This window comes from Pelobates fuscus, chromosome 10 (genome assembly GCF_036172605.1).
Source record: "Pelobates fuscus isolate aPelFus1 chromosome 10, aPelFus1.pri, whole genome shotgun sequence".
Lineage (NCBI taxonomy): Eukaryota > Metazoa > Chordata > Amphibia > Anura > Pelobatidae > Pelobates > Pelobates fuscus.
Window position 1 is genome coordinate 92,156,699 of NC_086326.1, and position 16,155 is coordinate 92,172,853.

At 50.9% G+C, this 16,155-nt stretch overlaps 1 protein-coding gene across 1 annotated transcript in view; it reads left to right on the forward strand.

Moving 5' to 3' along the window:
- Positions 1 to 16,155, forward strand: part of LOC134574890 (membrane-spanning 4-domains subfamily A member 4A-like) — a 120,360-nt gene that overhangs the window by 72,397 nt on the left and 31,808 nt on the right. Inside the window, exon 4 of the mRNA XM_063433940.1 lies at positions 7,201 to 7,257. Coding sequence (XP_063290010.1) covers positions 7,201 to 7,257 — 57 coding nt within the window. The remainder of the gene's footprint in view (positions 1 to 7,200; positions 7,258 to 16,155) is intronic.

The window sequence follows — 16,155 nt, forward strand, 5'->3', positions numbered from 1 at the left end:
TCGGGTACAAATTTCCTATAATACCCTGCAGTCCCTAGAAACGCTAGCACCTGGGTTTTGGTCCTTGGGGTAGGCCACTTAGCTACGGCTTCAATTTTGGCTGGCTCGGGTCTCTGCTGCCCACACCCTACTCGGTGTCCTAGATACTGCACCTCGGCCATACCTACGTGGCACTTACTTGGTTTTAACGTTAACCCGGCTTCCCCAATACGGTCTAAGATCGCCCCTATATGTTGGAGGTGATCTTCCCAGGTCTGGCTGAAGATGGCTATGTCGTCCAGGTAGGCACAGGCATAGTCCTGGAAGCCGTCCAGTAGCCGATCTACCATCCGCTGAAAAGTAGCCGGAGCGTTTTTCATTCCGAAGGGCATGACCTTGAACTGGTACAGGCCAAACGGAGTGACAAACGCCGACTTGGGGATGGCATCATCGGCTAAAGGAATCTGCCAGTATCCCTTACATAAGTCAATGGTAGTGAGATACTGACCCCGTGCCATCTTATCTAGCAGCTCGTCTATCCGAGGCATCGGGTAGGCATCAGACACTGTCTTGTCATTCAGCCTCCGGTAGTCAACGCAAAATCGGGTCGTGCCGTCCTTTTTAGGCACCAGGACTACCGGCGATGCCCAGGGGCTATCTGAGGGTTCGATAACCCCTAGCTGCAGCATTTCATCCAGCTCGGCCTTCATATGGGTCCGGACTGATTCCGGAACTCTATATGGCGCCTGTCGCATAGGGAGCTGTCCCGGGGTTTCAACTCGGTGGGTGGCCAGCGGAGTGTACCCAGGTAAATTGGAGAAGGTAGCCCCTTTAGCTACGATCAGCGCCTGTATCTGGGCACGCTCGTGAGGGCTTAGCCGCTCCCCCAGTTGAACTCCCTGGGAGGGCTCTACCGGTTCTTCCGGTTCTAGTAGATCAGGTAGTGGCAAGTTCTCCTGATCTTCTACGGCGGAGGCACAGATTGCCGTCACATCCTCTATCCGCTCATGGTAGGGTTTGAGCATGTTTACGTGAAGCATGCGTCTCTTCCCCACCCCTGAGCAGGGGCCGATCACATAGGTAGTGTCGCATCGCTGCTCCACTACCTGGTATGGGCCTTGCCAGATGGCCTGCAGCTTGTCTGTGCGGACAGGTTTTAAAATTAAAACCTTCTGTCCTACTTGAAAGCTGCGGTCCCTGGCTCCTCTATCGTACCATCGTCGCTGACGTTGCTGTGCCGCCTGGAGGTTGGTGTGCACAGCCTGAGTTAGCGCCTCCAGACGGTCTCTGAACTCCAGTACATACGATACGATAGGGGTTTCGCTAGCGGTACTCTCCCCCTCCCAGTGCTCTCTAATCAAGTTTAAGGGTCCCCGTACTCTTCTCCCAAACAATAGTTCAAATGGGGAGAACCCGGTCGATTCTTGGGGGACCTCTCTATACGCAAAGAGCAGGTGAGGTAGGAACCTCTCCCAGTCTTTGTGGGTTTCCCCGAACGTCCGAAGCATCTGCTTCAGTGTCCCATTGAATCGTTCACATAGTCCATTGGACTGGGGGTGGTAGGCTGAATTGACTATTGGCTTAATGCCACATACCTTCCACATATGTTGGGTGACCTCAGCAGTAAATTGGGTGCCCCGGTCGGATATTATTTCCTGGGGAAACCCTACCCGGGAAAATACTTTCACTAGAGCTTCCGCCACGGTTTCAGCGTGAATGTTAGTGAGGGCCACCGCTTCGGGGTATCTGGTGGCGTAGTCCACCACGGTTAGAATGTACTTTTTACCAGAGGGACTGTGTTTTTGCAGGGGCCCTACGATGTCGACTGCTACCCTGCTGAAGGGTTCGGCGATAATGGGTAGGGGGCATAACTTGGCTTTGTGGCGATCTCCTCGTTTACCTACTCGCTGGCAGACGTCGCAGGAGGTGCAATATTGTCGCACATCCTGCGAGATTCCGGGCCAGAAAAACGCATGCGTTAGGCGGTATCGGGTACGGGTCATCCCTAGGTGTCCTGACAAGGGGATATCGTGAGCAATTCTGAGCAGCTCCTGCCTATACTTCCGTGGTACCACTAACTGTTTGTTAGTCAAGGTGACAGACCCCCCCACGTCCTTGGCCGTGACACGGTACAATAACCCTTTCTCCCACGTGTAATGCTCCCCCTCTAGCCCGGTCTGGTCAGCTTGTGCCCGGTCCCTATAGACTTGTAGAGTGGGATCGGTCTGTACTTCAGTGACAAAGGTAGTCGGGGTATCCCAGGATATGGGAGTCGGGTGGGGGTCATGGTCTCTTACCTGAGCCTCAGAGTGCATCGGTGTAGCCGTGGTGCGAGCCTGTTGCCGTGTGGTTACTGGATGGGCTTCCTGGTAGGGGGCCTGTGGAACAAAGGCAGAGGTCATCTGACCCAAATCATTCCCTAGCACAACATCTGCTGGTAAGTTCTGCATTAGCCCCACTTCTACTGTCCCCTCTCCCGCACCCCAGTTCAAATGTACTTTTGCCGTGGGTAGTCGGTATACAGGTCCCCCGGCTACCCGAACAGCCACAGATCCGCCGGTATGCGTGCCCTCCGAAACCAAATGGGGGGCTATCAGTGTTAAGGTAGCTCCCGAATCCCGCAGTCCCTGAACCTCGTTCCCCTCAAGTGTTACCAGCTGTCGGTGATGCTGCCGGTTATCAGTGGCTCGGACCGACATTACTTCGTGTAAGATACCCAGAGGTTCCTCCGCATGCACACTCCATAAATCCTGAGTGGCTGGTTCCCTCTGGTAATGGTGAGCAGCCGCCCTGGGTGCGGGGTTTGGACGCCCCTGATTCCAGGTGGGCCTGCCGCGATTCTGGGTGCATTCTCGGGCCATATGCCCCCATTGTTTACAGGAATGGCACTGGATGTTGGCCCGCCCGTTGTATCTGGAGGGTGGTGGTATCTGTCCTTGTGAGGGACGGAACGGGGCGGCGGTGGGCGCTAGAGGAGGTGTAGCGCTAGGTAGTCCTGGGGGTCGGGAGTAGCTTTTGGCTACAGGTCCCTGGTGCCTCCGGGCATCAAAGTGTTGATCGGCCAATCTAGCCGCTTCCGTTAGGGTGAGGGGTTTCCTGTCCCGCACCCATTCTTGAGTCTCCGGGGATAATCCATTAAAAAATTGCTCCAGCAACATCAGCTGACGCAATTCCTCCATGGTGGTGGCGTTGCTGGCCTGTATCCACCCTTGGGAGGCTTGATCCAATTTGTGTGCCCATTCTGCGTGCGAATCTCGCTCTGGTTTGCGTAAGTGTCTGAACTTGCGCCGCTATGCCTCTGGGGTAATGGCATACCTCTCCAAGATTGCGCGTTTTACTTTTGCATAATCTTTGCTGTCCTCACTGGGTACAGCACGGTACGCTTCAGCTGCCCGACCTGCTAGTTTGCTTGCTAGCAGTTGCACCCATACTGACCGTTCTAGCTCGTGCAGATCACACAGTCTTTCAAAGTCCTGCAAGTACCCATCTATCTCGTCCTTTTCCTCGCAAAAAGCCCTGAAGGCCTGGTACGGGATCTTGGGCTTTACCGGGTTGTAGAGGGACCCTGTGTTGGACTCGGTTCGAGTCAAGGTGTGTTGCGGGCTGTGTGCCATAACATATTCCTGCACATTTGCTATTACCATTGTCAACATGGCCTCCGATATAGGTTGCGGCAAAAATGCTAGCCTGGTCCTCATCTCTCTTTCATAGAGCGTTTCCTCCATAACTACTGGGGGTGTAGCGCTGCGGGCTTGGTCTCCCTCCATCAGCTCGGCAATTAGTGTAGCCTTGGTTTTGCTGCTGGCTACTTTCCCTCTGGCTTCCAGTAGTTCCTTTAAAGTCTGTCGTTTCAGTATGGTATAATCAATCTCCATACGAATTGCCTTTGCTTTCCTCGTTCGGTAGTTCCAGTTACACGAACTCCGTTTTTCGGCTGTAAGGTTCGGATCCCGTCGCTTGCCACCAATTGTAACGGAATGCAGTACATTAGTCCACGATATCCGTTGGTATCCTCAGGAAATCCACAGTCAGAACAGAAAGCACGGCAATATTCCCCATCCTCCCAATAACCGGACGAAACACAGTTTGGGAGTCAACTAACTCAGTTTATTCGCAAGCTGGCATATTTAAGCAGTTCCCCATGCAAGGGGTTTCCACACAGATAATCCAGGGGATTTCTCCCAACATGCATTGTGACTTTCCCAATAGGCACCGCTGCACGAGAGGGATACTCCCACTAAAATGGACGATTAAGTGGATTATCCACTCGTGCAGCAAAACCGACAATTGACTTTAAAATATATATTTTACACAATATTCGGTACTTTGCGCTGGCGGAACGTTCGACAGATAGCTGGGGTCGGAGCGCATACTTTGTGAGAATACCGCTCCGATCCCAGCTGAATTGACCGAACGCCGCACAGAATACATTCAAACATTGAGTTCGGTTTAAAAGTACCGAATCGTTGTGGGGAACATAATGTACCGAACGCGGAACTCCCGAACGCTCTGGAAGTCCAGCGGTGTTCGGATCATTGAGTAGCCGTTTTCAGTTCCAGGCTCTCGACGACCGAACACCGCTGCAGAGACAAAGGATCCAAGATGGCCGACCGCCGCATGGTCGGTAGCCGATCGGCGGCCACCTAGGAGAGCCCTTAATTACTGATTGCAACATTGTTGCAATCGGTTAATTGGTGCCACACGACTTGTGAATGTGTGGTCTACCTGGGGAGCCCGCATTCGTACGGCGAACAGCCGGGATAGCCGTGTTTTCGTCGAACGAATGCTTTGTATCCTGGCAGCGTACGGCTGCCAGTATGCGAACGGCCATAACATAGCACTTATACAGGTAAGGACTTACAGTATACATTCAGCCTATGGACAACCTGCAATCCATATAGTTCAGAAGTGGCTAGGTTTGCCACAATGATATACCCTGGAGTGTCTAATTTTACAAATGGTAGGTCTTTGTGGGGTTTTTTAACAGTCAAACTGTTTTAATACCCCAAATGGAAGCATAGGCTCATTAAATCCGTCTCTCAAAATCCGACTGTGAATACTGAAAAGGACAGGTCTCCTGTATGGCACTGTAGCTTCACAAAATAGTGCCAAAGACATACAATGGGGGTTTCCTTTTACTCAGAAGACTTAGCTGAGCATAATTTGGGAGGTTGAACTTAGTGGCACATATGAAATATACAAAATGCCCAGCAAAAATGCAATCCGTATGTAAAAAAATGCACAAAATTATTTTTTACCACATACTTTGGCATATATTGGTAAAAGATTGGGGGCATGTTAAGGCACAATAGGCACCTTATGAGATACCCTGGAGTGTCTACTTTTTTACAAATGGTAGGCCTTTGTGGGTTTTTTGGAACAGTCAAACTACTATAATACCCCAAATGGAAGCATAGGCTCATTAAATCCGTTTCTCAAAATTCGACTGTGAATACTGAAAAGGACAGGTCTCCTATATGGCACTGTAGCTTCACAAAATAGTGCCAAATACATACAATGGGGGTGTCATTTTACTCAGCAGATGTAACTGAACACAAAATAAAACTTTGTACAGGAATAGCACACACCAACTTTACAAAATACACATGAGAAGTTCTTTGTTATAAGTTTGTGTGCCAAAACCCCCAAAAAACACAATTTTACTCCAATATTTAGCAGAGATTGGCGATGAAATGGCTACGTAGAAAGTGTCAAAACAACCTTAGGTAAATAGCCTGTGGTGTCTACTTTATATAAATATATACTTTTGTGTGGCAATTTTGTTTTCTTTTATGGCTATTAAGCTTACAAGACAAACATACCAAATTCTTAAATTGCTCCACTTTAAAAGTTTATTTTACTCCTTGTGCTTTGTCACCTGTAACTACCAAAAAAAAACTTAAAATCCCAGACACATTATATATTCTGTAAATCTGAACAACTAAACAAATTTATTTTTAATTACTTTCCTTAACCTGCACTAATTGTGCACACATTATTATTGCAAAAACTGTAAAAAAAAACACATTTTTCATTTTGTTTGCATTTTTCTGTATTTTTTATAATAAATAAGCATGTATATATATATATATATGTTACACAAAATTAAAGCCCTTTCTGTCCTTTAAAAAATGGTATATAATATGCGTCTGTGCAATAAATTAGTCAAATGCAAATTGCAGTTGAACGCAAACAGCAAAAAATGCAAAAAATGTCGTTGTCATTAAAGGACCACTCTAGGCACCCAGACCACTTCAGCTTAATGAGGTGGTCTGGGTGCCAGGTCCTTCTAGGGTTAACCCACTTTTTCATAAACATAGCAGTTTCAGAGAAACTGCTATGTTTGTGAATGGGTTAAGCCTTCCCCTAATTCCTCTAGTGGCTGTCTCACTGACAGCCGCTAGAGGCGCTTGCGTGATTCTCACTGTGAAAATCACAGTGAGAGCACGCAAGCGTCCATAGGAAAGCATTATGAATGCTTTCCTATGTGACCGGCTGAATGCGCGCGCAGCTCTTGCCGCGCGTGCGCATTCAGCCGACGGGGAGGAGAAGAGGAGGATCGGAGGAGGAGAGCTCTCCGCCCACCGCTGGAAAAAGGTAAGTTTTTACCCCTTTCCCCTTTCCAGAGCCGGGCGGGAGGGGGTCCCTGAGGGTGGGGACACCCTCAGGGCACTCTAGTGCCAGGAAAATGAGTAAGTTTTCCTGGCACTAGAGTGGTCCTTTAAGTGAAAGACAAGCTTCCGAAGCTCTGTCCTTAAGGGGTTAAAGATGGCTCTGATAGACAGTCAGCATCAATATGTATTTAACTTGATTTAGGACACACTTTAAAATGTAAATTAAGGGCAAAATCAAGCTGTTTCATATTAAACACATAGCAGTACCCCCAAAGTATTTAATGTTTGATGCTTCTATGGCAGTTCTATCTTGGCATCATAAAACCACATTAAACAGACCAAACATTGTCTATTTACCATTTACTCAATATTGTGATTTTATTTTAATGATGAAGCAAAGAAGCCATTTGATATATTTTTTGTATAATATGATAATGAAGAAAAATGCTATATGCTGAAGCTGATTTAAATAAATTAATTTAGATTTGAAATTTCTCTCGAAAGAATGGGTCTCCATTTGTAACAGTAATCCTCGTAAAATTGGCATGCTTACATTTGTGATTTCACGCATGTTTTATATATTATAATGTGGATTTTGTCTCTGCAGTACATCATTTCAGGTTCTCTATCAGTTGCAGTAGAAAATAAACCATCTCGTTCACTGGTGAGTATGTACATTGTTTACATAATTAAATCTGTAAATCTGTAATCCTTTGGAAAAAATTACCTCAAGGCCATCCCATCAGATTTCTTTCGTATATATATGTTTTTAATAATTTATTTTAAAAAACAACAACTCATTAGTAACTTTAGTGTATGACAGGATCCTTCAGTCATATACACGCATCTTGGGTGGGATAGTATTTTGAAAACTGATCTTTTCTGCTTCATTCCATGTAAACAAGCAGAGAAGACTATAGATACTAACTGTTAGTTTTCAAACATCGACCCAAGATACATATATATGGCTGAAAGATTCTGTAGTTAACTTAAAGGGATACTATAGTGCTAGGAATACAAATTTGTGTTTGTTCGCTGTACCCCTCTGACAAAACCCAACAAAAGTCACCTTTTTTTGTCTACTCAGTCTTAGCAAGGAAAAGAGGGTTGTTTTGTATGTCTTTCTTGATTTCCAATTTCTAGTGGACAAACACGTTGCCTTTGTGTGGAGGCAGGGGTGTATTTACCCCAAGGCAAACAAGGCATTTGCCTTGGGCGGCACTTTCTGGGGGGTGGCAAAAAAGCCGCCCCCCAATCGCCCTGGCAAATGCCTTATTAGCCTCTTGTCCTGGGGGGTCTAGGAGTTGGCTGGGTGGCCACCTCGGGGCCCCCCAGGCTGGCATCGGCGGCACTTCCCGGGCGGGCGGCAAGGGAGCACTAATCCTCCTGTTCAGCTCCCTTGCGCAATCTGCAGTGATGCCGGAGCTGGAATATGATGTCATTCACTACGAATCACTACGCGGCGCGCAAGGTAGCTGAACAGGAGGATTAGTGCTCCCTCGCCGACTGCAGACACCGACTGGCCGCCCAGCATCCCAGCAGCCCAGCAGCCCCACTGGACCCCAGGGAAAGGGATAATCCACCCCAGCACTCCCAGAGGTAAGGAGGCTTGGGGGATTAAATAAAAGAAATGTGAGTGTGTTAATGTGTGTGTTTGTGTGTGTCTGTTAGTGAGTGTGTGTCTGTTAGTGTGTGTGGGTGTGCGCATGTGTGTGTGTGTCTGTTAGTGAGTGTGTGTGTCTATTATTGAGTGTGTGTGTGTCTGTTAGGGAGTGTGTTACTATGTGTGTGTCTGTTAGTTTGTGCATGTCTGTTAGTGAATGTGTGTGTCTGCTAGTGACTGTATGTGTCTGTTAGTAAGTGTGTATGTCTGTTAGCTAGTGCACGTGTGTCTGTCTGTCAGTGAATGTGTGTGTTTGACACTGAGTGTATATGTGTCTGTCAGTGAGTGTGTATTTAGAGGGCTGGTGGTTGGGGGGCGTGGTAGGGGGGTGGCGCGGTGGGATGTGCTGTAGGGTGGGGGGGGGGTGCCTGAGTTTTTTCATGCCAAGGGCAGCACAAAACCAGGATCCACCACTGTGTGGAGGCTATCAACCAGCCTATCTATTTAAAAAATGACAGCTCCCTATTTAAATAGGAAATTGTATTCACTCTTGTGAGCATGTGTTACTTTGTGTCTTTATATTACACAGGAGACACATCGTAACCACCTTCTAAGAGACTGCGTCCTCATCTCTTTTTACCATTGTATTCCACACTAGACACCATTAGGGTGATGTCAGATACTTGACATGCGCACAGTCGATTATTCGGCAGGTGCGCTGTTTACCCCAACCCCCCAATAACTTACAGACACCGTATTTCTGTTGGAATATAAAAGTCCACAGCTTTATTTATTTTTATAAACAAGTTAACAAATTGGGGTCATTGCCACAAATGTAAATATACCTCCACCCCCCACCGTACATAAATTACCCCCGGCAATGACCCCGCCCAATAACAATAAATAACATTATAAATAACAAATAACACATAACACATGGCCTACCAAAGAGGCCCCATATCCATAACTTTTTTAACTGTAGGGGTGTACCGAGACCCCCCTAGACCACCTGGTTCGACATGGCCTACCAAAGAGGCCCCATATCCATAACTTTTTTAACTGTAGGGGTGTACCGAGACCCCCCTACACCACCTGGTTCGGAGCCACCGATGAGCTCGAACCCACAAACCATTTCACACTCCAGTCTAATCCAGCCTAACCAATTTATACTCCTCCTACCTTCCAATTACCCAAGCCCTATCCCGCCGCTGTGACCAAACGGGAACTCCAAAACAACAGGGAGGGTGGGAGGGACAATTACCAGGCAAGTGTCAGTTTAGTTAAAATGTCCCTTAGTCATAAAATGGCCGCTTAATATACTCCTATTGTCCAACCCCCATTTACCAATAACCACGCCCCTTTAACTGGTTACTCCCCTGCCTACTCCTGGCTCTGTCAAGGCCCACTCCCCTGACTGCGCTGTTCCATGGGCTTCATGACATGCGCACAGTCGATTATTCGGCAGGTGCGCTGTTTACCCCAACCCCCCAATAACTTACAGACACCGTATTTCTGTTGGAATATAAAAGTCCACAGCTTTATTTATTTTTATAAACAAGTTAACAAATTGGGGTAATTGCCACAAATGTAAATATACCTCCACCCCCCACCGTACATAAATTACCCCCGGCAATGACCCCGCCCAATAACAATAAATAACATTATAAATAACAAATAACACATAACACATGGCCTACCAAAGAGGCCCCATATCCATAACTTTTTTAACTGTAGGGGTGTACCGAGACCCCCCTACACCACCTGGTTCGACATGGCCTACCAAAGAGGCCCCATATCCATAACTTTTTTAACTGTAGGGGTGTACCGAGACCCCCCTACACCACCTGGTTCGGAGCCACCGATGAGCTCGAACCCACAAACCATTTCACATTCCAGTCTAATCCAGCCTAACCAATTTATACTCCTCCTACCTTCCAATTACCCAAGCCCTATCCCGCCATAGCAAGAGACTTGAACCCTTAATGTCTCGAGCGACCCCCACCACACATAAATAGGGCTTTAGAAATACCTTCCTGGAAACCTAGATTTAATAGATCACATCCCACCTCAGACAGGTGCACACCATCCCTCCTAAAATAACCGGGCAACCCGCCCTCCAATTCAAAGTGCCTCACTGGGACCCCCCCTATCCTCCTAATAAAGACAGACATGGCCTTGTTTACTTTCCCTCGGCAACGTGCCACAGCCGCCGTGTCCCTGGCATGCCTCCAGTTCAACCGCGGCACCATCTCAGACCACACTATTGTAACTCCAGGGACCAGTGCCCTCACCCTATCCAGGTCCCTCTTCATTCTCCTGACCAACACCTTCTGGGGGACCAAACCTAAGTCATTGCCCCCACCGTGAATCAAAAGTATATCCGGGGCAAACCCCTTTGACAACATCCCAAAAATTTCACCACTTATGCTCTGCCAGCTGAAACCCCGAAAACCAAACCACCGAAGGTCCACTGTGTCCAGAAGAAAACCCAGTTGTGTGCCTTGTCTCCGAACTGCGGCCCTCTTCTCCGCCCAGTAGACAAACGAGTGACCCACCAGCCAAGCGACCAAGCCTGAAAGGAAACAAATTCAGTTAACCGGCAGAGCACCCTTTACCCACATCCACAACATTCCATTCACACCAACCTTTCCGGCCTTACATATGCCCGGAACCTGATGGATTCCCATCTCCCAATCTGCTTTATCCGCTCCTCCCCTAGTCCGAGACGCGCCGCCTCAGTCGCAGCCCCGATACGGAAGGAGTGCGTACCAAATTGTCCGGGCTGCAAGCCCAATCTCGTCAACCCCATGCGGAAGACTCGCAAGAACTGAAAGCGCGACAACGCTTTCCCATCCTCGTGAATCAGGAAGCAACCACCAACCTTCGGGCGAACCCGTAAAAACACGTCCCCACACACTACCGGGCACACCGGGGACCCTGGTAGCGAGGGCAGGACAATTTTCTTACCCTTTCCAAAGACGTCCGTCTTCGAGCGCCGGAGCCAAATCACGACCTTGTCCTGTTCGATAACCACATCCTCATACCGGAGGCCCGATGCCCCCGACCTATTGGCGCTCACCAATTCGCCAATACGAAAGGCCCCAAAGAAAGCCCATACGAAAGCCACAGAGAACAAAGTTACCTCAAATGCCGAACTGCACACTTCGTTCAACAACCCCACCAACCCTTGAAGGGTAGCAAAGGACACCGGCCTCCTCGTATCCACGGACCTCCTGCCCTTCTTGAAACCCTTCAAAGTTTGCTTCACCAAGAAATGTTTCGTCAAGTCTTCCCACCCGTTAAACTTGAACAGGAAAGCTAACGCAGACATGTAGCGCTCCACCCTAGAGGGGGACGACCCACCTGCCACCAACCTGCAAAGAAGCCACAACAGCGTATCCAACCTACCGGCTGCAGAATCGCCTGCTCCCGCCTGGGACAACATTTCCTCCCATTCACTCCAAACCTTTGTATAAGCGGTCCAAGTCCCCGGCGCCAGCGAGCTCCTTATGTATCGCCCAAGCACAACGTCCCGAGCCGCCACATCTCCTCCGGGCACGCCTGCCCTGTCGCTTGCGCGTCCGGTGCTGCTTCCCGGAACCGCACCCACTGTGAACGAGACAGAGCGTCAGCGACCACATTCAGCAGACCCGGCACGTGCCGTGCCCGGAAGACAATGTTCCAAGACATACACAAGAGCACTAGCTGCCGCAACAACCTAACCACTGGAAGGGACGAAGCCGATAGACTATTAATTACCTGTACCACTGCCATATTATCAGAGTGGAAGATAACTTTCTTGTCCCTTAGCTCCTCGCCCCATAGTGATACCGCTACCACAACTGGAAAAAGCTCCAAAAAGGCGAGGTTCCGAATCAAGGGGCTCTCGGACCAAGCCGTAGGCCAGACCTCGGCACACCACTTGCCCCCAAGGTAAGCCCCAAAGCCAATGCTCCCCGAGGCGTCCGTAAACAGCCCGGCGTCGCCAGATGCCTTCATCGCATCCCTGAAAAACACCCGTCCATTAAACTTGGTGAGGAAGCGGTCCCATATGTCCAAGTCCTCTCTCATGCCTACCGACACCCTGATGTAATGACTCGGCAGTCGAACACCACAGGTAGCCCTAGCCAGCAATCTACAAAAAACTCTACCCATAGGAATCACCTTACAAGCGAAATTAAGGCTGCCGAGCAAGGACTGCAGTCCCCGAAGCATAACTTTCCTAGCGCCCTTTATCGCGTTCACCTGCTGGCGGAGCACCCTCAACTTCTCCTCCGGCAGCCTACATTCCCCCACGACCGAGTCGATTTCCAGCCCTAAAAAACTCAGGCACTCGGTCGGGCCCACTGTCTTGTCCTCAGCCAGAGGAATCCCAAACTGTTGAGCTATCCTCTGAAACACCCGCAGTATTTGGGCACATCTGTCGGACCCAGCCGGGCCCACACACAGAAAGTCGTCCAGGTAATGGACCACCGTACCCCCGCCCGTTTCCCTGCGCACTACCCACTCCAAGAACGTGCTAAACTTTTCGAAATACGCACATGAAATGGAGCAACCCATGGGTAGGCACAGGTCCACGAAAAACTTACCCTCAAAAAGGCACCCTAACAAATGGTGACAGTCTGGGTGGATAGGAAGGAGCCGGAATGCTGCCTCCACGTCCACCTTCGCCATCAAGGCCCCTCGCCCTGCTCTCCGAACCAACTCGACAGCATGGTCGAATGATGCATACGATACGGAGCACAGGGCCTCATCGATGTCATCATTTACTGACGCCCCTTTCGGGAATGATAAATGATGAATCAACCTAAACTTACCCGCCTCCTTCTTGGGGACTACCCCTAGCGGGGATACCCTCAAGTCAGGCAACGGCGGAGCCTCGAACGGCCCAGCCATCCTACCCAGTTGCACCTCCTTCAGCAACTTGTCCCGCACAACTCCCGGGTGTTCCCCCACCGACTTGAGGTTACTGCATAACCTCCCCACTTCCCTACTCTGAAACGGTATTGAAAAATCCTCCGTAAAGCCTTGCCATAAGAATTCGGCGTCCTGACGGTTACCGTACTGTTTTAGCCACGGCAGCATCTCGCCTACTTGCACCGGGGTTGCCCCCGGCGGCAGCGGAGGGGGCCGACGCTCCATTGGCTCCCACTCCTGGCGCAGACTTACCTCGCTTAAAACACCGACTGGCTCCATGTGCACCCCCACAACCGGAGCACTCGTGCTTAAACCAGCACGACGTACCCCACTTGCACTGGCCCTCGTTAAAGAGCCAACAGAAGCCTTTCTTTTGCCCGGCCGATGCAGGTCCCCCAGGGGCCGCACCGGCCGTCCCGTGAAAGGGCGCAGCCTTTTGCGCCATCATGAGCCGCATCCAGAGGGGAAGGTCCATTTGATCCCACCGCATGCTGGGATTCGCCGCTAACCTCTGGCGAAACTGTTCGTCGTACCGCCACCAGGCGACCCCGCCATAAGTCCGGTACGCTTCCCCAATCCCGTCTAGGTAGCAAAACAATTGGGAGCATTTATCCGGCGACTTTTCCCCTATCACGCTGGCCAGGATACAAAAGGCCCTTAGCCAGTTCCCAAATGTTTTAGGAATCTTCCGATACCTACGCTTCTTCTCCTCCTCCTCCTTCTTCGCGTCCTTCTTGTCCTCCTCTTTCATGTCTAAGAACTCCTCCAGCGGGAGTAAGGAAAAAACCTCCACAAACTCACCCTTCCAAATTTTCTCCTTGATGTCCATTTTCAGATGACAACCTAATGGGCCCGAGAAAGACACGTGCACGTTTTGCCGCGCAGCGTCGGTAATTTCGCCCCCAATACCAACCTTCTCCCCCGACTCCTTACTAGTTTTGGACACAGATAACCCCACTTCGCTATCCTGTGTTGGGCCCACGGCCCTACCTGGTAACCCTTGGCCCTTCTCACACGTCCACACTCTCCCAAACTGAGGTGAAGCCATTTCCCCACCCGCCCATGAATCTAAGAAAGATTTTAAACAAGTCAATAGTGTTCCTGCGTGTGGTGTAACATTTGACTCACCGCCTGAGCCCGAAGCCGCAGAAGGCCGTGGGTTCGTTTCCCTTCCGTCCGCCATGCTTGGCTCCGGAGCATCCAATTGGCGCCGATTCCCGTCAGCCTGGCCCTGCCTCAGGACCGCGGGTGTATTGCTGCGAGACCTGCAAGGAGAACGACACCTGGGTAGTGTGTCCACATGATCACATACCCGCCCAACCTCCTTATGCTCCTGCCTGTAGTTCCGCACCATATCTCGTCTCCCTGCCTGGCCCTCCCGGCCGTAAGCGCTGCGCCGCTGACCTGGCGAGCTCCTGCCTGATGACCCAGATGCACTGCGCCGCTGCCTCCACCTCCGTTCCCCTGAGACCGATCCCCTCCCGCTAAGCCTGCTTGCTGACCTGCTCCTCTCTCTACCCCTCCACCCGTCAGCCTGCCTCCTGTTATGCCTGGCACTGACGCCGCGCTGCTCCCTGCTGCGATGCGGCCTAGGGCTCCGCGAGAGACCCCTCGGTCCCCGGGAGCCGCCCCTGTGGCCCTCCCGCTCTCTCCCAGCCCGTCCTGTCTCCATGCCCTGGGCTGATTCCTGGGAGCTATCCCGACCCGCTGAACCTGGCCCCTTTTGGGCCGCCTTGCGAACTGGGGATTCCACCTGTCTGTCCCGGCGCCTCCGGTCCGCTAAAGCCGCGGGCCCTGCCGGCCCCACTGTACCTGGCTGAGCGGACCCGCCGTCTGAGTCCCTTGTGCTGCACCTGGCCCCACTAGAGGCCGCCCCCGATGTGTCCCCTTGCAAAGGGGCTCCCCCTGCCATCAGGGGGACCGCCTGGTCACTAGAGGCCTCAGCTCTGCCCCCCGCCCGCTGCCCGGCCCCAGCGCCATTCCCTGACTCACCGGGCCGCATCCGCTCTCTGCTTCCACCATCCGATCCGCTCTGGGTCCTGGCTCCAGCCGCAACCGTCCCGCCTGCCGCCTCCCGGCGGGGCGCACACCGCGTGGTAGGCCTCGGCCTAGCTGCTGCCCGCGCCCGGCCAGCACCGCGTCGAACCGACGGTGCCGGCCGCGGTACCTCCACTCCGCTGGGGCCCGCTACCTCATCTAGGGCCCCAACAGACTCCGCTGACGGGCTCCTCCGTCTGCCGACTTCGGGCTCCATGCCTGGGCTCAGCCGCTGGGGCGGTCTCGCCCTCCTCATGAAACGTCGTGCAGCCGCCGCAGGGGTTGTAGGGGGGGGACCCTGAGCCCCCAGTTGCTCATGAAGCCAGGCCAGTCCTCTATCCCGCACAGCAGCTCTCACTCCCTCCAGGATTTCTTCCATTGATGCCATGATCTGCAAGACAAAAGAAAAAACCAACACAGACCTGCCAAAAACAATTACCAGGCAAGTGTCAGTTTAGTTAAAATGTCCCTTAGTCATAAAATGGCCGCTTAATATACTCCTATTGTCCAACCCCCATTTACCAATAACCACGCCCCTTTAACTGGTTACTCCCCTGCCTACTCCTGGCTCTGTCAAGGCCCACTCCCCTGACTGCGCTGTTCCATGGGCTTCATGACATGCGCACAGTCGATTATTCGGCAGGTGCGCTGTTTACCCCAACCCCCCAATAACTTACAGACACCGTATTTCTGTTGGAATATAAAAGTCCACAGCTTTATTTATTTTTATAAACAAGTTAACAAATTGGGGTCATTGCCACAAATGTAAATATACCTCCACCCCCCACCGTACATAAATTACCCCCGGCAATGACCCCGCCCAATAACAATAAATAACATTATAAATAACAAATAACACATAACACATGGCCTACCAAAGAGGCCCCATATCCATAACTTTTTTAACTGTAGGGGTGTACCGAGACCCCCCTAGACCACCTGGTTCGACATGGCCTACCAAAGAGGCCCCATATCCATAACTTTTTTAACTGTAGGGGTGTACCG